This window comes from Tetranychus urticae, chromosome 2 (genome assembly GCF_039701765.1).
Source record: "Tetranychus urticae isolate SD_2017Ah chromosome 2, NJAU_TeUrti_SD_1.0, whole genome shotgun sequence".
Classification (NCBI taxonomy): Eukaryota; Metazoa; Arthropoda; class Arachnida; order Trombidiformes; family Tetranychidae; genus Tetranychus; species Tetranychus urticae.
Genome location: NC_142959.1, coordinates 12,051,588 through 12,078,217, shown reverse-complemented (window position 1 = coordinate 12,078,217; position 26,630 = coordinate 12,051,588). Strand labels below are relative to the sequence as shown.

The 26,630-nt window shown below is 33.3% G+C and overlaps 9 protein-coding genes and 1 long non-coding RNA gene across 13 annotated transcripts; 3 read left to right on the top strand and 7 right to left on the bottom strand.

The window, feature by feature from the left end:
• Window positions 1–328: 328 nt before the first annotated feature.
• On the bottom strand, window positions 329–3,042 carry PAPLA1 (Phosphatidic Acid Phospholipase A1). The gene has a single exon (XM_015937016.3). It carries the CDS (start codon window positions 2,546–2,548, stop codon window positions 440–442), a length of 2,109 nt encoding a protein of 702 aa, XP_015792502.2. The 5' UTR covers window positions 2,549–3,042; the 3' UTR covers window positions 329–439.
• Window positions 3,042–5,445, bottom strand: Cdc45 (cell division cycle protein 45). Its single transcript, XM_015937302.3, has 2 exons — window positions 4,890–5,445; window positions 3,042–4,809 (listed from the first exon to the last, which is right to left on the bottom strand). Exons 1-2 carry the CDS (start codon window positions 5,234–5,236, stop codon window positions 3,450–3,452), a joined length of 1,707 nt encoding a protein of 568 aa, XP_015792788.1. The 5' UTR covers window positions 5,237–5,445; the 3' UTR covers window positions 3,042–3,449.
• Window positions 5,446–5,679: 234 nt separating this feature from the next.
• Window positions 5,680–7,372, top strand: LOC107369274 (uncharacterized). Its single transcript, XM_015937235.3, has one exon. It carries the CDS (start codon window positions 5,680–5,682, stop codon window positions 7,054–7,056), a length of 1,377 nt encoding a protein of 458 aa, XP_015792721.2. The 3' UTR covers window positions 7,057–7,372.
• A 95-nt stretch (window positions 7,373–7,467) lies between these two features.
• Window positions 7,468–8,227, bottom strand: LOC149093897 (uncharacterized). The gene has a single exon (XM_089267800.1). It carries the CDS (start codon window positions 8,225–8,227, stop codon window positions 7,808–7,810), a length of 420 nt encoding a protein of 139 aa, XP_089123926.1. The 3' UTR covers window positions 7,468–7,807.
• A 1,581-nt stretch (window positions 8,228–9,808) lies between these two features.
• On the top strand, window positions 9,809–14,584 carry LOC107368636 (uncharacterized). The gene is made up of 4 exons (XM_015936507.3): window positions 9,809–10,021; window positions 13,731–13,781; window positions 13,907–14,026; window positions 14,330–14,584. Exons 1-4 carry the CDS (start codon window positions 9,869–9,871, stop codon window positions 14,447–14,449), a joined length of 444 nt encoding a protein of 147 aa, XP_015791993.2. The 5' UTR covers window positions 9,809–9,868; the 3' UTR covers window positions 14,450–14,584.
• Window positions 10,255–11,571, bottom strand: LOC107368646 (uncharacterized). Its single transcript, XR_001570186.3, has 2 exons — window positions 11,263–11,571; window positions 10,255–11,160 (listed from the first exon to the last, which is right to left on the bottom strand). It is a non-coding gene; the product is annotated as an uncharacterized LOC107368646 (long non-coding RNA).
• LOC107368625 (E3 ubiquitin-protein ligase RNF170) lies at window positions 14,583–16,623 on the bottom strand. The gene is made up of 3 exons (XM_015936495.3): window positions 15,925–16,623; window positions 15,329–15,633; window positions 14,583–15,183 (listed from the first exon to the last, which is right to left on the bottom strand). The coding sequence occupies exons 1-3, from the start codon at window positions 16,268–16,270 to the stop codon at window positions 14,902–14,904; spliced, it is 933 nt and encodes a 310-aa protein (XP_015791981.2). The 5' UTR covers window positions 16,271–16,623; the 3' UTR covers window positions 14,583–14,901.
• A 1,459-nt stretch (window positions 16,624–18,082) lies between these two features.
• Window positions 18,083–23,092, top strand: sxc (O-linked N-acetylglucosamine (GlcNAc) transferase sxc). Of its 4 annotated transcripts, none has more exons than XM_015931534.3 (4): window positions 18,083–18,501; window positions 19,130–19,823; window positions 19,885–20,613; window positions 20,803–23,092. In XM_015931534.3, exons 2-4 carry the CDS (start codon window positions 19,161–19,163, stop codon window positions 22,585–22,587), a joined length of 3,177 nt encoding a protein of 1,058 aa, XP_015787020.2. In that variant the 5' UTR covers window positions 18,083–18,501; window positions 19,130–19,160; the 3' UTR covers window positions 22,588–23,092. The 4 variants fall into 4 exon arrangements, with proteins under 4 accessions (XP_015787020.2, XP_089123923.1, XP_089123924.1 ...); XM_089267797.1 differs by having other exon boundaries at window positions 18,094–18,571; XM_089267798.1 differs by lacking the exon at window positions 18,083–18,501 and adding an exon at window positions 18,658–18,755.
• Window positions 23,093–23,105: 13 nt separating this feature from the next.
• Window positions 23,106–23,972, bottom strand: LOC107364225 (uncharacterized). The gene has a single exon (XM_015931558.3). The coding sequence runs from the start codon at window positions 23,827–23,829 to the stop codon at window positions 23,263–23,265; it is 567 nt and encodes a 188-aa protein (XP_015787044.2). The 5' UTR covers window positions 23,830–23,972; the 3' UTR covers window positions 23,106–23,262.
• A 493-nt stretch (window positions 23,973–24,465) lies between these two features.
• Window positions 24,466–26,375, bottom strand: LOC107364216 (uncharacterized). Its single transcript, XM_015931551.2, has 2 exons — window positions 26,017–26,375; window positions 24,466–25,930 (listed from the first exon to the last, which is right to left on the bottom strand). Exons 1-2 carry the CDS (start codon window positions 26,133–26,135, stop codon window positions 24,742–24,744), a joined length of 1,308 nt encoding a protein of 435 aa, XP_015787037.1. The 5' UTR covers window positions 26,136–26,375; the 3' UTR covers window positions 24,466–24,741.
• Window positions 26,376–26,630: the final 255 nt, after the last annotated feature.

The window sequence follows — 26,630 nt, the reverse complement described above, 5'->3', positions numbered from 1 at the left end:
AAAGGTGTAATAACAATAGACGAACTGTCGATTGCTCAAGTCAGAGGAGATTATTGGATGCAATTATCAAATTGGACTATCTTGTTTGTAGAGACAATTTTTGCATTCTGGTTAACAATTACGACTAATTAAAATTTTGCGGATAACAATTGCTTAAGTATCACAAATTGAAGCGATCTGAGTTGATGCTAATTTATAAACAGTCACTGTTACAAATGTAAATTTCATTTAGGTTTAAAGGATATTTGTCTGCACAATATTCATAATCTGTTGGATATTGAAGGAAAATCTTTCCAATTCAATAATGAGTTCACAAACGGTTGTTTGGTAAATGATAAATTAAAATTTCAAAATGTATTGCATGTAAAAACAAGTAAAACAGAGTTGAATCTTTGAAAATGAATGATATATTAAAACATAATTCAAGTAAGACTGTTAATTATGATTGAGGAGCGTTCTTATAAATATTTCGCAAAACGAAGAGCGCTGTGTCCTCCGATTGCCAATAGCAGGTGTGAGTGGCCAGTGCAAAAATATAACCATTGAAAAACTCTATGGGTGCTTCTTGGAGAACGTAATCAACTCTACCTGTTGAATTGAATTTGTAACAAGGGTGATCGAGATTCGATAGATCAATTATTTTATTTTCATCGTCTAATTTAGATTCTTCGTCGTCAGTTGTTCCTAAATCACTTTCGAAGTCAGCTTCTTTGGCATTCGATGATGTAGAAGGAGTTGGTGATGGTTCTTGATTATCAGTGAAAGAGGTTATACTTCGAACTCGTTTTAGTCCATACAATGAGTCCCATACAGGTTTTAATGAATTGTAAACTTTCTCTTTCAAATCAGTTCCCATTTTGATGAGATTTTCCTTCAACTCGAGATGCATTCGTTTGCGTCCTTTATGATGAGGTATCTGGCATGGAGGGATGCTGTGAAAATGTTCATCAATCAATGGTTCCATACGATAGGCTATTGGATCAAAGGGGTGAAATATGTTGAAAATTTGATCACAAGTTGGTAGACCTAGATCATCATTGGACAAGCTTGTAATTCCTCGAACGGTGAGAAACGCAGCAATAGGTGAACCAAGGGCGAAGAAACATTTTGTATTGAAGGATAGTTGCGGGTACTTAATAGATTGGTCCGAGATCATTTCTCTTTGAGTCTGTAATTTTTCAAGACACTGATTGACAGAGTTATCTGTTATAAATTTCAGAAGCTTTACTCTTGGACCCATTTCAAGGCCTAATTGGATTAAATGAGTTTCATTCAAGTTGAATAAGGTGATTGAGTCAATTTTTTCGCTCTTGAATCGATCAACATATTCTGTGAGATCAAGATGGTCAAAAATTTCATCTAGAGATTGATATTGAAGAGTATTGTCTGTTTTCAGTGACTTGTCAGGAAATGTTTGCACTTCTTCTTGTAAATCTGCTGAGTTAGTTGTTTTTTGATTGGAAAGAATATCAAAAATAATTAAAGATCCCAAACTGTGTCCCATTAGGTTAATAGTACCATTGAAGCTTGGATTTCTTTTTAAAAAAAGATTATGCACACGATTAAGCTCGTTAGCCACAGTGTCGATAATGATTTGACAGTAAACAGGACTTGTATAGAAAAGAGCATCTAATATTGTATCGTTACTAAAGTGTCTCATTTTCGGGATACTATTGAGAGTAATCAAGTTTAGTCTATTATCAATACCAGTATCATCTCCATGTAGCGCAGAATGCCATGATATAGGAATAAATTCAATTCTTAATAAATTTTTCACCTCTTCGAATAGATGAGTCTTGACTAAACTATTGGTTAATCGACGAAAATCATCAACAACCTCTATTAAGTTTCTGCATCGTAAGTCACAAATTTCGCCAATTCCGTGAACAACAAAAACCAAATGATCGATAGCATCTGCCTCACCTTCCTCAAAGTTAAGGTCTTGAACACCGCGCCAAACCTTTCCTGGTTTGGTTAAATTATCAGTAATGTTGCTCCAATCATCGGTATATGGTGCATGATCAGCTTCATAATGAGCAAACACCTTAGCATTATGAAATACAATTGTATCACCAGCTGTAGTAAAAATCTTACGATTCCAAATGCCGGTTTGAAGACATTCCTGATACGTAATTTCCAATATAGAGGCTGTTTCTTCATCGAACGGTTTGTAACTCATTCTACTTCCAGGTCGATAAAACCATGTTGCTCTAAGCACTAGGCTATCCGGTTCTGACCAATAGATTGCTTTACGACATCGAGAATTCAAGTAAACATCATATCTTCCACCATTGGTTGACACAATAGGCTCGACACCATTACTATCTGTTTGGTTGTTGCTTTCACCTTCACTGTCATTGTGTAAATTACTAGCAAGTCTATGATTGGTATCAGACTGGAATCTTCCTTCATCTAACTGATTCGAGGTTTTCTGATACACATCCTCCAATCGATTTGAATCGCATCTAGAAAATGGCTGCCATTCATCATCAGTTGCTTCGTTCTTTCGATAAAACCAATGGACTTGGTTGGTAGGAATAGAAGTCATGAGAGTGGATGATTCTTACTAAAAACATCAAATAGTATTTACAAATAAGTTAATTATACATATTTAAATGAGGATAATATAAATCATTTATCACAGAAAAATAGAGATGACACTAAATATTGAAGGTTTATGGGAAAAACAATTCAAAGCTTTGTTTACATTTTGGAAGATCGCTCACTTTTATCTTGCTTATCTTTTAGCCGGCTAATACAAATAAGGATAAAGTTTGCTTTTCTGTATATCATTCATGATGCTCAAAATAAGAAATAATTTGACTATTATTTCAAAATGTTATTTAGCTGATTCAGTTTTCTAGACCAGAATTTTAGGTGTTTCAAAATTCAAGAGAATAATCAAAATTTGTAATTGGCTAAAACTTGTGTGAATAAGAATCTACAGTAAACATCAAAAGAGTGACAATTTAAAGGCTTACTTTTCTTAATTTTTTTAAATAAATGCCTGATTAAATGATTGATAAAACAGATTTTGGAAATAATTTAGAATAATCAGTTGCAAAATTTATTTTTGTTTAATTATTAACCACATGTTTAAGCCGCAGTACGGCGAGTTTGAGTTGATTTAGTTTGACATTTGAAAAGTTACAATTGTATATTGATAAAATGATGATTAGATGAAATAGAAAAGATTTTCTCGTAGGCGATGCTATCTTTTCGAGTTATATTGTGATATAAATGCAAGATTTTCCCATTAACCTGTACAATATGGAAGAAGTTTGATGATACAAAAATAATATGTTTTATCCTGAAAAAAAGAACTCTTAAGTCGTTCTGTTCTTCCCCAACCAGCTCACTACTATATAATCTTAAATAATATTATAAAATTATGCATGATGTATAACTAGGAATTGTTAATAAAAGAAAAATACACCAATAAGTATGGATTATCTCAGTTGAATAATGAGAGCTTCGAAAAGATTTGACCTCTCTTCAGATGGAAATCGAACCACACACATGTCATAAAGAGTTACTTCAATTTGACAGTTGATCATTTTTCCTGCTTCAATAAAAGCTGTACCAAACAAATTTTTCGTTGGATCTTGAGATACTGGAGGTATTCCAACCGCTAACGAGCAACCAGGAGTATTAACGTCAGGAGTCACGACTATCAATGGTAAATCGAGAACTCTCTTTCGTCTCACACTTACTACATAGGCTTCTAATGCAAAGCGAGCTAATGCAATTAAGCAACCAGGATAGGAAAATAATTTGGCATCGGGTGCTCCTTCAGGAATTATGGTATGCAAGAAAGGCCCAGCAGACTCGATGGCTCTCATCTCGATGATATCATGAACAGCTTTCAAGATTGCTGAATGCTGTAACTTTGCTAGCTCTATTCCTTCAATGAGAACATCTGTTTTCGTCCAGGAAAGTGAATCTAAAGCTTTCATGAATTTCTCTTTAGGTGATAATTCCTTGTTGGGTGATTCTAAAAGTGCTTTTACTCCGTATACGACATCAGAGGCAACAAATTTGTACTTAAATCCATGACTGGCTTCAAAGGTATCATCAATTATTTTGGAAAGACCGTATTTTTCGGTCAGATCTGAAACCCATTCCTGGATATGCTTTCTGAGTTCTAAGTCCATGCAAGCAAACTTTTGTTTACTCTGCCTCAATGGAATTCCCAATTCAGCGAGAAACTCTAGAAGTCGTTTATATCCTCTAAGATGCCATACTCTAAACTGGCAGGAAACATGCATCGTATGTTTGAGACTATCATGAAGATTCCAATGACGATAAAGGAGAAGTTGTAAATCCTTTTTATGAGTAACTGATATACAGCTACGTCGACCTGCAGGAGCGTTGAATATATCATCGATAGGCGTTGCCTCTCTGAATAAGTTGACATTGCTTTTCAGATCACCAAGACGTTTTACGTGACTTTTTAGTTGTCCTAGATAACCCTTAAAGGTGTTGCGGTCTATTCTTCCTGTTAGACGCAAATCATAAATACCCACTATCGCTAACCAGAGTAGTTCATTGCTATCTTTACCCAATTTTCGGGCCAGATTGAAAAATGTCCAAGCAACAGATTCTCCATAATAATTGAATTCGTGATATTCACTCAAGATTTTGAGCCTTTTCTCGTTCCAGGTTCTTCTCTCTTGTCTTTTCTCCAACTGTTCTAAAGTCATACCAGCTATAGATTGACTCCCCTCGTCATCATCTTCATCGTCGGAGTCACGGAAAAGATCCTCATAACTTGGAATCTCCCCTGCGTCATCATTTTTCATTAACAATCTGAAAAGAGGCAAAAAACATTATTCAGATATACGTGAATGCAGCACAAATCAAGAATGCAACAAAGTCGATCAACTTACCTGACTTGATTGCCTCTGTAAGCATTATATACATCGACTGGTCGATGACTGTCAGCAATGAAGAAAACTTGCTCATCTTCCGGCTCGAGTAATTCAACAATATCTAGACTCGCACCAATATTGATTAGGAGTATGTATTTTACACTAGCACGATGAGCTGTATATGTAACAAACAGGTCTTCAGCATCCAGAATAGGAACGATGGTAAACAAAATATTATCCGATCGGAACAAACTGGACAATAATTTAGCGGCACAGGTTGCATCAACATCGTAATTGACTAAAACTAGAATACGTTGTCCATAAAGCAATTCATAAAATTCTTTGCCCAAATCTTGAATGAACATTATTGTTTCATGAAACAAAAAGGATAACAATTAACAATAGAAACAAAGTAATGGTGCTAAACACAATAAACAGTGAATGGGTCGAAGAGATTTAGTAACTTTAGGAATAATTTGAAGAGGATTTATTTCAATAATTATAATATAAATATTAAAAAAATTCAACTTCAATGTTGAAATCAGAATTTTATCAACAATGTTGCAGCGACAGAGAATGACCTTTCCCGCCAAAGCTAATAACAACAATCTTTTTGAGATCTGTTTGCAATGCCCTCTGTTATCAGCAGAAGTAAATTTGAGAGCGAAATAAAAAAATAACCGTATACAGAATTCGGTTATTGATCATTTGGCCCTCTTTAAACATTGATAGCCGGTCATTAATAATGCCAATTTTATTAGTTTGTTAATCTTTACATGAATGTGATTTAGTTAAAAAAACATTTATAATGTTGCATTCTATCAGAGTTGGGTTACAGTTGAAAAAATTAGCTCATTGTTTGTTTACACCAGCTATAAGATGCAATGCAACATTTGATGGCTGGAGAGATTGGAAACGTTTTGATCCCGAAGGCTCTTCAATTACTTCTTTTGATTATATTGAACGTGATTATTATTTAAGTCCTGAGAAACGTGAGGAAGTTGTTGACAATATTCGTAAAAGGAGGCTGAAAAATCTCGTCCAAGGATTGGAGAAATGTTCCAATGATGAAGAAATTGTTAAGTTGCTGGAAGCCAATGTTAACCATCTACCTAACAAATTGGATGAAAGGTGGATTGACTATAAAGCTGGATCTAACATTGAAGATTTTATTGTAGAAGAGTTTGGATTAGCCCTTATGGTCGAAGAAGATAAAATTAAGAAAGCCTTAAATATTGCCAATAAATTGGGAATAATACAGACAAGTAAATTTGATAGTGTTGGTGTCGTCACAAGTACACGAAGCTATGCTTTGCTCGCCGAATTAGCTCAACTTCACCAAGCATTAATAGATTGGACTATGGATGAATTAATCACTCGATTTGATTTTACACCAGTAATTGTACCTAATATTGTCTATGAGGATGCTATTATTGGATGTGGTTATCAACCTAGAGGACGAGCTACTCAGGTTTATAAACTTTTGGGACCTAGTCAAGATAAACCTTGGACACGAGATCAACAAGATACATTTGATGGTGATGTTTGTTTAGCTGGTACATCAGAAATTCCTTTGACAGGTCTTCATGTGGGTGCAACATTCAATGAAGATGAGTTGCCTAAAAAATATTGTACTGTTAGCCGATGTTACCGTGCGGAAATCTCCAAAGTCAAAACAGAAACAGGAATTTATCGAGTTCCTTACTTTTCTAAAGTAGAAATGTATTCTTTAACACGGGAAGAAGACAGCTCTGAAATGTTATTTGAATTCATGCAAATTCAAAAACATCTAATGTCCCTACTTAATTTCAAGTGCCGTGTCATTGATATGCCACCAGAAGAATTAGGATTATCTGCTACCCGTAAATTTGACATTCAAGTTTATCTTCCTGGATCAAAAATGTGGGGTGAAGTTTCATCTGCCTCGAATTGTACAGACTACCAAAGCCGTCGGTTCAATATAAAATACAAAGTTTTGCAACCAGATTATGAAACTAACGAGCCATTTGTCAACAAATTTGCTCATACCATCAATGCAACAGCTTGTGCCTTACCTAGAATCTTATTAGCAATTATCGAGTATGGACAGAACCAAGATGGTGCCATAATTATCCCCCCAGTTCTCCGTAATTATATGAATGGAAAAGAGTTAATCGATACAAATCGACATTTGTTTACAAGATGATTTTATTCTCGACTTTTTTATTTGTTTTGTTTATCAACTTGTACCAAATGTTAGTTTGGTTGAATGATGAGTTGGTCGATTTTTTGACAATTTCACTTGTCCTCCTGTTTTGATCACCATTTGCTCCCAAATCGGATAAATCTCAATCCATCTTGATTGGAAAATAGTCACTCTATCATTCAGGTACATCAATTCATCTTTTTGGTATGTTTAGGAAACACGTTTTGTTCCTGCCCTTGGCCTCATTTCACCTAATCTTGTCACTTACCTCAAAATGTTTGATATCAGTATCAATAAATAATTACAGAATCATTAATGCTAATGAATCAACTTTATTCAAGCAAGAAATTTAGTGAGAAAATTCAATCATTCTTTTAGAAAACTTTCTAATCAAATATAAAAAATGACTTGTTTTAAAAAAATAAACTAATTTATTCAACAATTTTTTTTGTAACAAAAAGCATAAAAAATACACCAAATTTTTACCAAAAACCTCGATCTTCAAATCTTTGATAGAAGTCGGAATAAATCAGTTATCTGATTCAAACAATCACTTTTTCTGGACGTAAATTGTACTTAAATTGACAATGACTGGACAAAAGTATTCACAGCCATTCACAGGAACATAATTAATCTACAGACTGACCAATGAGTTTGCAGTTAAACAAAGAAATATCAATGTATAAACAATATACAAATGTAAATATGTGCAATATTGGAAATAAAATGGAGCTTGTCAATTTATTCGAGATTACTCATGACGAATCCATTTGGGTTTCCATTGAACTACCTTTGATTGACTTTGCAATTCCAGATGATCACGTAAAACATCACCTGATAAATGACCCCAGTAAGGCTCTCCAGGATTGACCATTTCACTGAAAAAAGATCCATCAGACGAACGACAGGCTGACTTTTTTCTGTACCGACAAAAGTCAACACCAAAAGCTTTCATAAAACCATAACCTTTTTCACGTCCATAAGAACCATCAGGCTCATATTGATATTCAATTCCGTATCCATAGCCTTTATACTTCCATGGTCCGGTTCCATACAGAGTATTTGGATCATGTTCAGCTCGATGGTCATAAATTTTAACTCTAACTCGTCCAGTAATCACTAAATGAACGTTAATCAAAAACAATATAAAAGCAAAAGTATCACGAGTCATTATTTATCAAATCACAGAATCACTTTACGAAAATAATCCTCCAGTTATGCAAATCCTAGGTCAATTTGACTGGTAAACTTAAGTATCACATTACAAACTAGTTAATCATTTGTTAATTTGTTATAGATGAATCAAAAATACAATTAAAAAGACAGTTTTTTCAACGAAGGAAAATTATTGAATATTAAGAAAAAAACAATCTTTGTTGTATCCAATAGCGTAACAAGCGAAACTGTTTGACTTTGAATCGTCCAGTTACATTATTGACCAAGAAAATAATTTGATACCAAGAATGATCTGTAATTATAATTTCATCAAATAAACAATAACATGTCAATAGTTAACGGTCGACTGATTCGGTCAGCTATTAAATTGGACAAACACTTTCCACTATTGAATGTGAGCTTTCATGAAGAGAGGTTGTTCAAAGCTCACTTTTTCAACTCTCACCAAGGCAACTATTTTTTTCCTCTTTACTTTCATACTTTCTCAGGTTAGATTGCTAAACAAATGTTCATTTTAAACCATAACTTATTAATATAAACTAATTTGCAGCAATCAAACTTAATCCACTCCTTCATAATTAAGATGATAGTCAATTGAAAGTGAAGTTAACTTGATTCACCATCAAATCTTGCCTTTAAATCTAACTGACTAAAAAAATCAATACAAACTTTCAAAAGCTCAATAATTTACCTTATTAACTTGAACACTTTTAACCAAAAAAGCTCAACATTTCCCTATTTACAATTAAATTTCCCTGTAAACAATAAACTAATTAATTATAGTGAATAATACCATTGTTTGTTTGATAAAAGTGTATTGTATTAAAAAAAGGTTGACCAGAAATTTTGTACTTGATAAATCTTGACACGAATATTTTCGTTGAAATTAATATACGTTTTAGAGTTGCATGAGTTTCATTGAAAAATTTGTGCTCAATCAATTGATTATAATCACTCTGGTTGTACTTTGTAATTGGCAACAATTGTACTTGATTACAATAACCCCATCCAAGCTCAATTAAACAATCAATTTGAATTCAATCTTAAACATTTTCCTTGGTTATATTAGAGACTTTATTTTTGGGATGAACAGCTCTAGTTGGATCAATGTTGAGGGTAAAAATGAAATGATATTTGAAACAAGTTAAACTGATTAATTGATGATTGATTTGCGTTGTAAGTGTTTCTAATGGACAATTGAATGTTTATTAGTGTGATTGACTTTTAATAAGAGAAATATTTTTCTCCAATAACAATAACAATCAACTGTTCCCCAAACGTTACAATTTGTCAAGAGTAACAACAATTACAATTTGTACTTCCTAACAAAATGAGCTACCAAACAGTATGTAATTTGAATGTAATAATGAATGAAACAGACAGACTTAATAACCCAATGAAAATAGTAATACAAGACAATTAAGATTGTGTGAGTTTATATATATACTTGAGGGGAGCTTTGCTTGATTGGCCTTTCTAATTGTCACCCAAATGATCCTCTGATAATCCTGATCAATTCAATGTTTCCTTATATATATAAATGTATTCCTTTCCATCTGAGTTTCAACAGTTAAAATTCAAACATCATTTAGTTAACATCAAGAGTTGCATCAGTTTTGTATTTAAAATCATCACAATGAGAGGTTACATTATTGTGCTCCTCACTCTATCAGTGTTCATTATGATTGTTTCAGCTGAACATCACCACCACCACGGATGGCAAAAGCATGAACATGAACACCACCATGATCACTTTCATGATCACGACGATAAGAATGACCACCAAGAGGTAAGAATCAAAATTGTCAACCTTTACTGATTACAGTGTTTTAAGGAAAGTCTTGTGAGCTTTGAAAGATTTTGTTTTACCGTGAGAAAAGCTTTGAATCAAGAGTAATTTATGATTATATTTGCTTGTTAATCCACCGATTAAGCAATTGGGAAGGATTAATAGAAATTGAAATTGAGTTCATCGAACCAGTTCCATGATTGTATTTATAAACAAACCGATAGCTCGGTGAGTAGACAGCTGGCTAAAGTGACCATTTAATGTGTATATTAAAAATGTAATCGCCGATGGGTTTGCATGTAAAAAATGTGATTTGTTAAGTTGATTACAATTTAAATTCATCTCCAAAAGGACTGATTAATCCAAATTTGCAACAATCAATGTACAGTTTGAGGTAAAATCAATTTGCTTCCTTTTACACAACAAATTTTCACTTTCCCAGAAAATAATCGTATGAATACAATTGATTAACCATTTTAGTCCAAAACTGTCATACATTAATGTGAAAATTTAATTGTCGATTGTGTAGTTAAAGTCAGATGATGGATTAGGTGTGAAAATGAATAGAGACATTTAGGTTAAAATGTAAAGAAAGTGAAATTAACTCATTACAGGACTAAATTTTGCTAACACCTAAAGTAAATTTTGATGGTAGTGATTGTAGTTATTATTTCTGCTCCTGGTGGTCATGATGATGATGTTGATGTTGATTTAATTTAATTTACTCGTAGTAAATGTTACTCATTGTATAATAATCATAATCATTTATAATGATTAGCAACACCAGCTATCTGTTTCTGCGATTATTTGTCCAGCGAATAGTTGGCCTCAAGTTGTTTCAAAATCAGGTTGATTTTGTGTCCAGATAAGATTCATGAATAAACACAAACATATATCCACACACATTTACAAATCTGATTGTGAACTTGATGAGAATTTGATGATTTGTTTTTATGATATTATTTAAATTGTAATCCTGCTTGTGAGACCAAGTTAACCATTTCAACAATCATAAATTCCCGTGACCTATGTTCATCGTTAAACTCATCCATCAACAATGAGCTATCCTCCTGATGACCGTAAATTGACCTTGCTTCAGCTGTAGTTTCCCATGGTTGTCACAATCATCCTTTGATTGACTAAATGAATTAGTGAGATAATTAAGAAGAGGTTAACTTTTACAATTCAAGGGAAAGTAAATATTTAAGGAAGAGGCAATAAATGAACAAATAATCACTTACCGAGACAATAAACCCAAAATTGTAAAACCATTGTAACCCGATTTTAACACATGTTAACAAACATGTGTGAAATGGCGCTTAAGATGAGCGCCAATTTGAAAGTATCTTTTTTAATCAATCAGTTTAGTAAACAAATAATTTACATTCAATTTACTAATTTAAAATAGGAGACTGAAATAAACAATTCAATTAATAAGCAAATATAAGCAAATATAAGCAAATTAAAGCTATAATTACAAATAAATTTACAGTTCATCGTTTGCAGGAAAATGCATTTGAGCGTCAATTGCTTTAACCGTCAGACTTGCAAGTTGATTAGCTTATCCTTTGATCAACAGATCAAAATTAAGATAAATCAATTGACTTCACCTATTTAGATAAATAAATGCAAATGTTTTTTTTTCATTAAAGGATTGATTAAAACGCAAAGATTATCTGTCGATGTCAATGACAGTTAACTGTCTCTTCATGAAATAACTGCAGCCAGTGTAATCAGTTGAATCATTAAGAATAGATTAGTTGAATGAGGGTTGAAATTATTAACCTAAATCAAAATTATTGTCATTGATTAAGGGTAGATTGAATCTTTGAAAAGTAGAGAGGTTAAGAGTGAAAGGTAGAGTTAAGGAAAAAGTGAAATACATAATAATTGTTTACAAAACATAAGATTGATTATTAGCTGTTAATCAGGTAACAAGATTCCAATGATCATTGATCCATTAAATAATAAGTAATCGTATATATAAATTACAGGTCAATTTTTCAAACTAAATTGTACAAAAGAGTCAATTGGTTCAGATTATATTTTAACACAATTAAAGAGTGACAACAAATTAATATCCTAAACATCATTTAGCTTGGTTCAAGTAATGATAAAGTGAAATCCTTTCTGTTGATTATCCGTAGCGATTGTAAACAAAGCTGTCGTTAATTGTGATCATCTAAATCATTTAACTACTGATATAACCATGACTCTTGCTTTCAAATTTACCAAAAGTGTTGATCACTAGTCTTGTGAATTTGATTGATATTACCAGAAAATCCGGAAATTTAATTGCTCCTTTGTCATCTCTAATTATAATTAAGTTACCTTGCTAATTCAGTCATTTGGTTACCGAAAAAAGGAAACTTCAATTGGTTCAATAGAGCCAGGTAAATGAGTGTGTAATTTGAAGATTACTTTTTGTTGGTATCATTCAATAAGCCAGCTATTATTTGTTAGGTGAACTAATCAACCAGAGTACAACTTGTATGAGTTGGATAATTTGATTAACAAGTTTGACTATCGTGACTATTATTGTTGGTACTGAAACAGCAAATTACTTGAAGAAGTAGATTGGGATTGATTGAAAAATTGATCCAGAAAACATGTAAATGAATAGATGCATATAGTCTCGATGGTTAATTGAATAGCTGTAGTTAGGTTATATTTGTTGCATGTATTGTTCAATAAGCAGTGTAAATTGAAACATTCAGTTTCAAACAAAACTCACTCATTTGTGATTAAACATTTCATTTTATTACTAAAATGTGTACATATACACGCCAATTGAATTAAAGATGTACATTAACACGAGGAAATACAGTCAAAACGATTGTAAATGACAAATGACACTCAAGTTAGACTTGAATCCTCAACCCTAACCTTCCATACCTAATGGTAATTTTTGAGATTGAAAATTGTAGACCATTTTGATCAACATTTGGAGTCAACAGTCTGGATTGGATTCAAATCAGATCAGGTTAATAGATTGGGTTCTATCAGTGAAAACCATTTCTATTGATGATCTTTTCAATCATGCATTGATTGTCCTCAAATTTTCGCATTTTACAATCATTTTTTCCATTAAAAGCTTTACAATGTTTTGATGCTTTTTATAAGATAAAACTCAAACAAATGTTCAATGAATCAAGAGTTCGTTGAATACTTTTGCGTCAATCTTGAGATATCGAAAGTTTTCAGTGGCGAGAATTCATTTTAAAAAATGCTTCATCCATAAAACTAATCAAATTCGAGTTTTGTTTAATGCAATTTCTATTGAAATATATTCTTTCACATTTTAGACAATTGCTTTATTATCTTTGTTTGCAATTCTCAAATAGATAAATTGACTAATAAGCGATCAAAAAGCTCAAAATCAATGAGAGTTTCAATTTTGACCAAAACTCAAATAAATTATTTCCTATTGATTTCGCATACGGCATTTGATCTACATAATTTTCTTCCAAATTTCCAAGACATCTAAAGCGTTAAATAAAAAAAGATCTACTGATCTTTACCAATTTAAGTATAAATACTCGAAAAGCGAATATTTAACAAGTTTTCTCAAATCAAGGATATTTATACCTTTTCATCAAAGTAAAGGCTGAAGAGAGTTTCAAATTGAAAGTTCCAACTGTAATTTGCGCTATATTTTAAATTCAATAGTTGTTTATAAATCAATATTAATTTGTTTTTCTTTTTACAGCACCATGACCATAAACACAAGCACCAACATAAACACAAAGCAAAGGAAGATGTAAGTTGACTTTGTTTTTTCACTCATTATGGGTTTTCTTAATAATCAGTCGTGTAAATTATTCAATGATTCAAAATTGATCAAAATTGCCTATTTTTCATACCTTTCTGTATTTTGATTAACAGCATCAACATTGGCATGAAGCTGATGAGAAACACAAGCACCACGACAATCATGATCACCATCATGACAATGATCATAAACATCATCACGGCCACAAGCACCATGGGAAACACAATCAAAAAGTAAGTGTTGATCAAACTATTAATAATCTTAATCGGTAATCCCTCTCAAAATGCAACTATTTGGTTAAAGTTTCGTCTATTTTCAAGGCAAATTCTTGGTACTGTCGCACTTTGAGAGGGGTTACTGTAAAACAAATAATATTTAGTTATTTCATAGCGATCAGAGTCGTTGTAAAAGCATCAATCCAAGAAGCGCTACGATTGAGCTTTTGTAAAAAAACAAATTCATTATTTTTTTCAAAAAAAACTTATCACAATTTACAACATAATTAACATATAATTTTCATTATTTTGATTGAACAGCATGAAGAGCACCACAAACATTCACACACCGAAGAGCATCATCACTATGGAAAGAATGATCACTGGGGTAAGCCAGAAACCCATGGCTGGTCTGGATCTGATTTTGATTTCAGGAAATAAACTTGTTCCTTTCAACCCAAATCATAATAATCATGCATCGTCAAAAACAAATTCATGAGAAAATTATGATTATACCATTTGCTAAATCGACAAACATATTAAATTAATTATTAAAATGAAATTAACAAAAATGTCCATCGACCATCTCTCGGATTTATTCATTTTACTCAATCGATTATGTTGAAGAAAATAAATAAATTGATTATAAACCATCTTCATTGATATTTTCATGAAAATACAGCGATTGGTGAAGAGTTGAATCACAATTGACTCATTTCAAGAACAATAATGAAAAAAGACTTAAACAATTTAAACAGATGTTAATCAAACAATTTTTTATGCAAGGGATTATAGGCACCTTATAATCCCGAACATTTTCATTTGGGTGGACTCCATTTTCCTTCGGGTGAACTGGGAAATCCTGTTTCATCCCTCAGCTTGAGCGTATAGAATCATAATAGGCTGGCATTTTCCCAACGATTAGCGAGGAATCTTCTATAGATAATTGTAACATATATTGCGAAAAGGAGAACCACAAAAACATCATCAAGAAAACCGAAAAGACCAAAGACTGCTTCAGGTAAAATATCAAGAGGACTTATTAAGTACATAATCGCTCCTATGAAACACAAAAATATTCTGATTCGAAACATCCACATCAATCCTCCGACGGTGAAAAACTCAGATACACTGTGTCGTAGCAGTGTTGGGAGATCATATAAATAATCGATCCACTGTGAAGAGAAAAAAAGTAAGATTAAAAATGAGGAAATGAGGAAATTTAAATAAAAATTAAATTTAAACCAATAAACTAAATGAACTGACAAGGAATAGTTAGGCACCAATCAACCAATCAATAATGGGATAGGTGATACGTACTGGTCTGGGCTCTCCACTAAATCTCCTATTGTACTCGTGAATATCTCGCAACAAATTTTGTACTTCATTCGATTCTTCAGTTGTTAAATTAGAGCTTTCTGGGAAGCAACGAAGAATCAAAGAAACTTGTTGGCGACAAACTGGACAGAGTACAGGTCCTAACCATCTCCCGTGTCTCCAATAAACAGTTAAACATTTTCCACAAAATAAATGTCCACAGTTTGTTTCAACAGGGTGAACAGGTTCATTTAGGCACACAGGGCAAGCCGAATCGACTCCATAATGATTAAGACGAACAAAGTTACCTGATAAAACAAAAAAAAACCTTTATTAGATCATCTGTTTAACTAAAATTTTATCTCTGAAGGTAGACTTGTCACAGAAAGATATTTCTTCACTAGTAGTCATGAAATCCGTATTTGATTGAAATCAAAAAGAAGATACAGCTTGATTAATTAAGTACAATAGAGAAAGCAAAAGACAAAAATCGATGAGATGGATTGTGACTAACAGCTGTGCATTATCATGATTACTTTAGAGAAACAATAACTGAGTAGCTATAAAAATTATCACTCAGATATTTATTTTATAATTACCATTAAGATTACCATCCGTTTCTTGATTATTGTTGCCATTGCTATCCTCATTTGAGCTGGCACCATTGGCTTGATTTGTGTCATTAGTGCCATTCGTATCACCGTTAGAGTTTAAACGATTTGAGACCAATCTACTAGAATAAAGTATATTCAATTGTTGTCTAGCATTATTCACAGCCTCCTGGCTTGAAGGGTGTATAAATTGGAATCCGCTAGCTCTTATCTGGCGATTAACTAAATAAAATAATAAACTTAAGGTTACAGTTGCTAAAAAGCCAGTTACAATGACTTCTGTACCAAAGCCCTCAACACTGATGAAGCTTGCAATGGTGTCCATATAATCCATAATTTGTAGAATATATCAAAATATACAAAAGTTAAACCTTAAAAATTGAATATTAACAAATTATTTACAGTGATAAATTTTTAGCAGCTAATATTTATTGTAATTGGATAACTGTCAAGAAACAAAACACAAGTTCCAACACAAAGACACTGTTAAAAACAAAAGCCACAAGATGTTACAAACATTTCAATGAAACAAGATTAGATAAACAAAGCAAAACATAACGTCCACTTTTTATGTTTTTGAGCAGGTAAAATGGGACATTATCCGTCTAATTTAAGAATTAACAACGTCGTGATTTAAACAGCGTACTAGATTCATTGTTCTAAGGGATAAATAATCAACAAATCAACTAAAAAACAGAAAATTGAAACATTTACTATTACCAAGGAAACCTGAAGAGGGCTTTTCAAAAAAAAATTGTCGCTCTCTTTATAAATATTTATTGTAGAAGGTAAAATCAAAGAATTTTGTTGTATTTAGTGAAATAACATTTTCAGGTAAAGTCAATCATAACAAAATTGACTTCCAGCATCTCGTTTCCATCTTTACTATCGAAATACCTGTAATCACTTTTGTATCTTACGTTGAAGATAGTCTTTTCCTCTATCAATTATCCTCCGTCCAAAGTTTTAAACAAAAGGGACTTTCGTTTGTTTTTTTTTCTGTCAGTTTGATCAGTCTGTCAATGATTATATTGTAATCTTATAATAATAAATTAAATTGAATATTCAAGATAGCTGGGCAATGGAATAATTTTGTGCTGAGAAACTCAGATCACAGTCAATACAGTCTGATAAAGCTTGAAAATTAGATGATGGTTGAGACTAAGCTGAAGATTGTTTGCAGTTAAGTTACAACTCGCAAACGATTAAGCTGTTGTCAATTGTAATTTTCTTGACACTTCTCATTTTAATTTTTAATTTGATATCGACTGTTTTTCAATTGTTGAACAAGTTGACTTAACTTGATGAGTCCCAACATGACTTTTGTTGGACTCAAGGTGATCATTGGAAGTTGCTAAATGTTGAGAAATTGAATAGATTAACTTCTAGAAGAAACAATCTAAATACAATATTTAGAACCAATAGATGAATTATTATGAATCAATAAATTGACTCAATTTAAATTTCAATATTTGGGTGTGATCTTAGAAAGTGAGATGGAACCATTTATTGTAATTGTTATCCATCAATCAGCTGATCTCACTCATTTCTATTGGTTGGTAGTTGAGTGAGAAAGCTTGAAAATCCATTAAATTAGCACTCTTTGATTGTATGATTTGATAACTCCAATGATTAATGATACTCTCAAATCAAAAATTGCGGGAAATTCTTCAAAATTCCACTGAAGATTCATAAAATGGAAGTCATTAGAAGTCAGATAAGAGCCACCACTGCATGAAATTCAATTTGAATACATTCCCTGGCAATGTAGGATCCCGAACTGGTTCGAGTGATCCAAGTCAAAGTAAAATTTAAAAAATAAAATTGAACAATCAGGTCCATATGCTGATAATTTTTACAATAAAAAATTAAAAATGAACAAAAATATTTGTCTCATTGGAAATAAAATTGATCTTGCCAACAATAAAATAAGAAAAAGAAGCAAAGAATAAGTTGCTCGATAAATAGGGAAATAAGCTATTTGAACAGAAAAAACTTTGCTTACAAAATGAATTTGAATACTAAATGCTGAAATAAAATTGTAAAGCGAAGTCCACTAGATTTTTCGCGATATATCACAGTTCAACTAAATGGAAGACAACTCAGAATTAAGTTTCCCAGCTCTCCTCATGGTTCATAATTTAATAAGAAACGATTAATCGAGGAAGACTATGTTAAGCCTTGAAGATGTTCAGTTTTAATATAAATTTTTTCGATCCGTTTGTCTGTTAGTTAATGTTTTAAAGCCTTGATCAAAATTGCTTGATAGTCAGAAGACGATCTATTAGATTTCATCGGATAATTTGTAAGTCGTGGATGATAAAAGTAAATGAAAGTTCAGTGCGATCAGAGGTGCTACAAAAAGAGGATGGTGATTGCTAATTATGAATCCCTTTTAATGGTTGATCAACATTTTTGGTGGTTATTTCATTGGATTGGGAGTTCGACATCAGGATTTCGACAAAAGTGATTGGATTTAATGAGCAAAGCCGATTTATCATCACAATTTGGTCCAGCTGATTGTCAACCCAGATCATTATTGGTTTCTCTCTGGATTCTAAACAGGTTTGTATATCTTTAACGGATATTGGGTAGAAAAATAAACTACTTAAGATCGAAACACGGTTAATCGATGGTAATTAGCATAACCAAGTAATATCTAATTTTTTTGTAATGAGTCCGATGATACAATTTTTCACAAATTGAAAAAAACTACTTTAAGATGACCAATGATCATATTTTCAACTGTCTGTTACCAAGATAGATGAGCTAATAGGTTGATATTTTCCCAAAATTTAGTTAGATGAGACATAATTCGGGTAAGCTGTTTAAAAAATATTTAAAAACCTCATTTGGCCTACGTGAGTCCGGTCAAAGCTATTTAAGTCATGAAAGGAGAAGATGAAAGGAATGAAAGGATGAACATAAAAGAAAGAGAGAAAGAAAGTAAAGATCAAAGAGTAATAGTTATACTCTTTGGTAAAGATTCCAAGTATAAATGTATCGAGTATCAATATCTATTGAGATCTGATCTTTTGTCGATATTTTTGTGTACATGGATAAAGTGAACGTTCAGCCCACTAATATACGTTTTTGGCACTTAAAAAATTTCTCATTCATCACAATGTAATCATTATTATTAATTATATATTTTTTTTTTAATTTTCTAATTCGTCTTCACGTATTCTGCAAGTTATCTTTAATTCTATGTTCATCAAATTCACATGTTGTTCGACCTACCCAAGAACAAGAGGACTCGTACTTTGCAAGAAATGGCTAACAATTCATCTGCTGCAGCCTTTCAAAGCTTAGCTGAGTTGGCTCACAGAGAATATAGTACTGGTGATTACGAGAGTTCTGAAAAACATTGTTTGCAGCTGTGGAGGCAAGATCCAACCAACACTAGTATTCTTTTGCTGTTAAGTTCAATCAATTTCCAGTGTAGACGTCTTGATAAATCAGCCCATTATAGTTCTTTGGCCATCAAACAAAATCCTCTTCTTGCCGAGGCATACTCAAATTTAGGAAATGTTTATAAAGAAAAAGGTCAACTTCAAGAGGCTCTCGAGAATTATAGACACGCGGTCAGGCTTAAACCTGATTTCATCGATGGATACATCAATCTTGCTGCTGCTTTGGTTGCTGCTGGAGATTTGGAACAAGCTGTTCAAGCCTATGTATCTTCACTTCAATACAATCCCGATCTTTATTGTGTCCGGAGTGATCTTGGTAATTTATTGAAAGCGATTGGAAGACTTGACGAAGCCAAAGCGTGTTATCTAAAGGCTATTGAAACTTGTCCCACGTTTGCGGTGGCCTGGAGTAATCTTGGATGCGTTTTCAATGCTCAAGGTGAAATATGGCTTGCCATTCATCACTTCGAGAAAGTATGTTAAATGTTTTTAAATTAAAGCGCAATTATAACTATATCTTATCTTCTTCTTTCAGGCTGTTCAATTAGACCCGAATTTTTTGGATGCCTACATAAATCTTGGAAATGTTCTCAAAGAAGCTAGAATCTTTGATCGTGCTGCTGCTGCTTACCTTAGGGCATTGAATCTTAGTCCGAACAATGCCATTATTCATGGTAACCTTGCTGGAGTTTATTATGAACAAGGTTTAATCGACTTGGCTATTGATACTTACCGACGAGCTATTGAATTACAACCGGATTATCCAGATGCTTACTGTAACTTGGCTAATGCTCTCAAAGAGAAAGGATATGTCTCCGAAGCCGAAGATTGTTATAATACAGCCCTTAGACTGTGCTCAACCCATGCTGATTCTTTAAATAATTTAGCTAACATCAAACGTGAACAGGGTCATATTGAAGAAGCTACTAGGCTGTATTTAAAAGCATTAGATGTTTTCCCTGAATTTGCTGCTGCACATTCCAATCTAGCTTCAGTACTACAACAGCAAGGTAAATTGGGTGAAGCTTTAATGCACTATAAAGAAGCAATCAGAATATCCCCAGCCTTTGCTGACGCATATTCTAACATGGGAAATACACTAAAAGAAATGGGCGATATTCAGGGAGCATTACAATGTTATAGTCGTGCTATTCAAATTAATCCTGCGTTTGCTGATGCCCATTCAAATCTTGCTTCTGTTCATAAAGACTCCGGTAATATTCCAGAAGCCATTCAATCTTATAAAACGGCTCTTAAGCTTAAGGTAAGCCTCACATATCAATCTCAAATTTTTATTTATTCAACATGATGAATTTTATATTATTTTGCTAGATAGTATATGAGTTGACTAGTCAACTAATGATCAAATCATTTATCTGATTATTCCAGTTTATTGGTTTGTTTTTTCCTCATTTTTCCTTGTGACTAAATCTTATTTCTTTCTTTATTACAGCCCGATTTTCCTGATGCTTATTGTAACCTTGCTCATTGTCTTCAGATAATCTGTGATTGGACAGACTATGAAGCTCGAATGAAGAAGTTGGTTGCGATAATTCGTGAACAACTTGAGAAAAATCGTTTACCCTCTGTTCACCCTCACCATTCAATGCTATATCCATTATCCCATGATTTTCGAAAAGCCATTGCTGCTCGACACGCTGCTTTATGTTTAGAAAAGATTCAAGTTCTCCACAAACCCCCTTATCAATTCAAATTCGGTAAAGTTGACAGATTAAAGGTTGGCTATGTCAGTTCTGATTTTGGGAATCATCCAACATCTCATCTAATGCAAAGTGTACCAGGTTTCCATGACCGTGAAAACTTTGAAATATTTTGTTATGCTCTCTCTCCCGATGATGGCACAACATTCAGAAGTAAAATTGCTGGCGAGTGTGATCATTTTGTCGATCTGTCTACAGTGTCATGCAACGGGAAAGCGGCTGATATGATTTTTGAAGATGGAGTACATATTTTGGTCAACATGAATGGTTACACTAAAGGAGCCCGTAATGAAATATTTGCTCTAAAGCCAGCACCTATTCAAGTTATGTGGCTTGGTTATCCTGGTACTAGTGGCGCTCCTTTCATGGATTATATTGTCACCGACAAAATAACTTCACCGATTGAATTGGCATCACAATATTCAGAGAAATTAGCATTTATGCCGGATACATTTTTTGTGGGCGATCATAAGAATATGTTTCCCCATCTTATTGAAAGAGTTATTCTAACAACTGAGACTAATGGACTTAAAAAACATAATCACAATTATTCATCTTCGCAAAGTGCGCTTGTAAATGAGGCTCCTCCAGACAACGTTGCTATTGTTAACGCAACTGATTTATCTCCAATAATGGAGAAGGTAGAAGTTAAAAAGGTAAAAGAGATTACTGTTGTTAGTACTCAATCTCTTGCTAATTTTGAAAAAATTGAAGTTGTTAAAAAAATGGTTGAACTACCTACTACATCAGCTGTTTCGGTAATGATCAGCACCGGGCAGCTTTCAACTTCAGTCAACGGAATTGTTGTACAAAATGGATTGGCCACAACTCAACTCAATAATAAAGCAGCCACCGGGGAAGAGGCTCCTAAATCAATTGTTGTTACTAGTAGACAACAATATGGCCTTCCTGAGGACGCAATTGTTTATTGTAATTTTAATCAACTTTATAAAATCGACCCTCCAACTCTCACTATGTGGGTGAATATTTTGAAAAGAGTGCCCAACAGTGTTTTATGGCTTCTTCGGTTTCCAGCTCATGGTGAACCCAACATTCTTGCAATGGCAGAAGAACTTGGTTTACCTTCACATCGTATTGTTTTATCTAATGTCGCGGCGAAAGAAGAGCATGTCCGTCGGGGACAACTTGCCGATCTCTGTTTGGATACTCCCCTGTGCAATGGGCACACAACCGGAATGGATGTTCTTTGGGCTGGAACCCCAATGATCACTTTAGCTGGTGAAACTTTAGCATCTCGTGTAGCATCTTCACAATTGGCCTGTTTAGGTGTGCCTGACCTAATCGCTCGAAATCGCCAAGATTACGAGGACATCGCTGTTAAGTTAGGAACAGACAGGCAATATCTTAAAGCAATTCGCGCAAAAGTTTGGAAAGCCAGGGCAGAATCCCCGTTATTCAACGTTAAAATCTATACTTCAAACCTAGAGAGGTTGTATAGGCGAATGTGGTCTAAATATGAAAGAGGAGAAAAACCTGATCACATAACTGAATGGTGATGGTTTCCATTTGAAACAGTTCATTGTTTAAGCGTTATAATATAAACAAGTTCTTGTAAGCCGATGTTTGTTTCACGAGAATAAGGCCATCAGGCCTGATTTAAGGTCAACATGTAGACCTTGCAAATTTAGTTATTAAACAACATCAAATTTACCTTTCTCATCATAGTTTCAGCAAGTTCACACCAATCATCATTCTAAAGTAATCCTATGGTATACCGTGAAAAATCTTGAAACTTGTAAAGCTTAAAGAATCCAAAAGCTGTTTAATTTTACATAACAATTATATTCTAAACAAAATCAATATCAAATTTCCCTCAACTCCTACAGTGTTTCGGGTCAATCATCTAATTGAATCAATTTGTTGACCCCTTAACCAATCTTGTAGAGAGATTGATTTCCTGGATCTTCTGTTTTCATTGATCCCCAATTAAATATTCATCAAGCATGTATAAACATAACGATCATCTCAATGAAGCTGATTAAAATTGTAAAAAAAATCTGACTTGATCAAACGCTTTGTTTTAATTATTTACTTTTATTTTCAAAAAAAAAAATCAATCAAAAAAATCTTGGACATAATAAAGTTAGGAACCATAGTTCCTATCTTTTAGATTTCATGACATCAATGTAAATCAATTAAATTGAAGAAATCACGAAGGAATAAGTTAAAAATTAAGGCACATTGGCTTGGCTCGCATAGTTTCCAAATTCGATGAATGCAGTGGCATCGTCAAAAACACTCCGAGCGACACGAGACATGGGACAGTAAGAAATGGTGTGAGATTCAGGACCAGTAGCACCACACAAAGTACAGGTATACTTGCACAATATTGGACAAACAGTGTTACCAGCTTCATCTTTGAGAGTATGGTCAGTATAAACCTCTCTGGGTTCTCTATTTTTTTTGCAGAAAACACAAATTTTCGTCTTGCCTGCTTTGTCCGATTTTTTACCTTTGTAATGGAATGAAGATTGATTGTTGGATTTTCGTGGAGTCGATGATGAAGATGTATTTGAAGTGGATCCAGATGAAGCCGACCCAGTCGATGATGTCGAAGGAATTCTTTGTCGAAAATTGTCAGAAGGTATAGTCACATTAGAAGAAGGTACAGGTGCAGATCGCCAGCGATTTATTTTAATGTAAGAGTCGCAATTAGCTGGGGAAGGTGAATAAAAGTTGTTTTTAATGCGACCATAAGAGCGATGGAATCGTCGAGGAAAGTTACCGTAAGAAGACATTGTTTTACAAAGAGGTTAGGTTAGGATAGGTTAAGTTAGACTGGGTTAAATAACTGCGGAGAAAATAACTTCACTGTTACAAAACTGTTACAATAGAAGAAAAAGAAGTAGGTAAAAAGATAAGTTATCGGACCAAAAGACAATTTACAAATGAAACAAAATCTAAATTGAAGTTGTTTAAACAAAGGAACGAGGTCTTAAGAGCTACTGTCTAAATGGGTTTATTGAGTTGATGAAAGATTCACTCCGCCTCAAGATGAGCTACCATTGGCTGATTCTAGGTAACTTTAACTGGTAAAGAGTTTTAAATGGTCAGAGCCAAAGCTGGGGTTAAAGTTCAAATATCATTACCAACATTACAAATAGGTTAAAAATGATGTTACATTGTTACAGTGTTACATTTATGATAATCAATTAACCAGAAATTTGAGTTGAGATAAAATCTTCAACTCTTATTAATTTGTTTTGCCTCAATATTGGCTGCTTTGCAAAAAAAGATTGTTTAAAAATGCCAAGACATCATTAACTCTAAGAATTGTGTCTCCATTTTTAGAGAAAACTTAACCTGGTAACTCTTAATCAATTTAAATGCAATATCTTTGGCTTGAGCGAAAGATTAAAGATGAAAGGATCGAATTTCAGTTTTCATAACAGAGCAATTTAATTGATTCAATAGATAAAAAATCAATAAGTTGAGGTTTTTTGAAATTTCGGGTAAAAAAACAAATTATGATTTCAAAAATAGAGAAAAACAGGAAAAAAAGGGCAAAGAGTGCGAGAAATAAAAAAAAGCATTTGATACTAGTCAATTAGAATGCAAAAAGCACAGTCTAAACAATCGATTTGAAGGCAATTAACTTTGAATGGGGTGAATTGGGTAAAAGTTGATGCAATTCCATGTCAGCACCATTTTCAATTATAAAGTGGCATTAAATTGTTTGCCGATTCAACTCCTTTTAATTTCATTTTCAATTCGTGATTTTCTTTTTTAAGATTTTCTCGTTCAGAGAGAAGCCAATCAGCTAAGAATTGTTCTTGTGTGCTGGCAATCTCAACCGATTCCCGGAATCGAAGCTGAGCCATGTAGAGTTTCTGTTTGTGTCCTAGAAGAGTTATTCCAATCTTTTCAAAATCAGCTTCATTGAGAGTTAAGAAACAATACAAATCAATTCCGTGAGAATTAAATAATTGCGAATACTGTGGAAGACCTATTCTCTTTAATAGAGAGTCAAGGTTCTCGGGAAGCGGTGAACGGCTTTCAGAACGCGAACAGTCATTTTGCTCGCTCATTGGAAGCCGGCGTTTACCCATAAGTCCGTCAATGGTTAATTGAGGTGTGAAACCGTTATTTACACAAAATGGTGATGATGGAGAAGATGGTGTGAACTGACGACCTCCTAATGGAGACCACTCACGATTCAAAGATAGATAAGGACTGTAATAATCACAGGTTGAACTATCATCGTTTTTCTTGTTGTTTCCGTTTCCATTGGAAAAAGGTGAAGAGTCTTCAATGATTGGCCTTATATTTTCTTGTGAGATAATTATATCGGGTTTAGTTGTTGATGTGATCTTATTTGATGAAATTGTTACATTTTGACCTCTATTGCTTGCATGCTTGCTATAGCTGTTGTTATTATTAGCGTTGTTGTTACCATTAGAGTTACCATTTGCTGGTGAAGCATCAGAACGACCTTTTGTTAAAGGTCGAGTTCGAGAAGCTGAGCCAACTAAAGAGGAAGAAGCTGAAGTAGATGAGGTTGCATTTGTCGATGAAGAGGAGCGACTTTTCCCTTGAATCTTTAGAAGCTTAGCAATAATTTTGTTTCTTCCATGGCCTGAGTGTATAGCATAATAAGCCGCATTATGACCTTGAGTATCAGTCATGTCAATATCAGCAGCGCCAAGGGTAATAAGGACCTCAATACAACGAGTATGTCCACAAGAAGCAGCCAGCATTAACGGGGTTCGACCTTGAATCTTTTCGGTAATATTTACATTGGCTCCATAATCAATCAGCATTTTGACTACATTGTAGTGACCATAATGGGCTGCATACATTAATGGAGTCCATCCGGATTCATTTTGAAGGTCAACATTTCTTTAAAGAGAAAAAGAAAAAGGTCAGTATCACAACTGAAAATAAACGTGGAAGAAAATTTACTGCGAAATAAAAAAAATACTTACGCTCCTTGTTGAAGAAGTCTGTGGACTAGACCAAGATCTCCAATGCTTGCGGCTGCCAATAAATCCATTTCTGGAGACATTTCATTAGTGTAATCATACGAAATCGGGAGAACTTCCATTTTTAAAAATACAAGACAATACAATCAAAAAGAGATCAACAATGAATAACAGTCAAATTTAAGAAAAATTAACAAAAACAATAAATATCTACACAAATTACAAAATGTAAAAGATCAACAACAGGTCAATAGCAAAACATGAAAATTTAGATGAGATGAGAAAAGTGTTCCAATGTGTTGATGAGGATGATGATGAAGATGAAGATGATGGTGATGATGAGAGTGAAGACTTTACTCGTAGCCAACTAATAAGGCATCCAACAAAGCCTATTGTTTTATAAGAAACTGAAAGACAATACAACACATGTAAACATTAACTTCACCAATAGAAAAATGTGAAACAACATCATAAAGGGTAGCTAAATCTTATTGGTTAAAATTTGATTAAACTTAACATTCCATTTAAGGTTTTGATAATTTTTTTAAATACGCATTAGCAGCCAATTTTTGTGAAATTCAAAATTTAAAAACAATTCGCACGAAATGCAGGTTGAA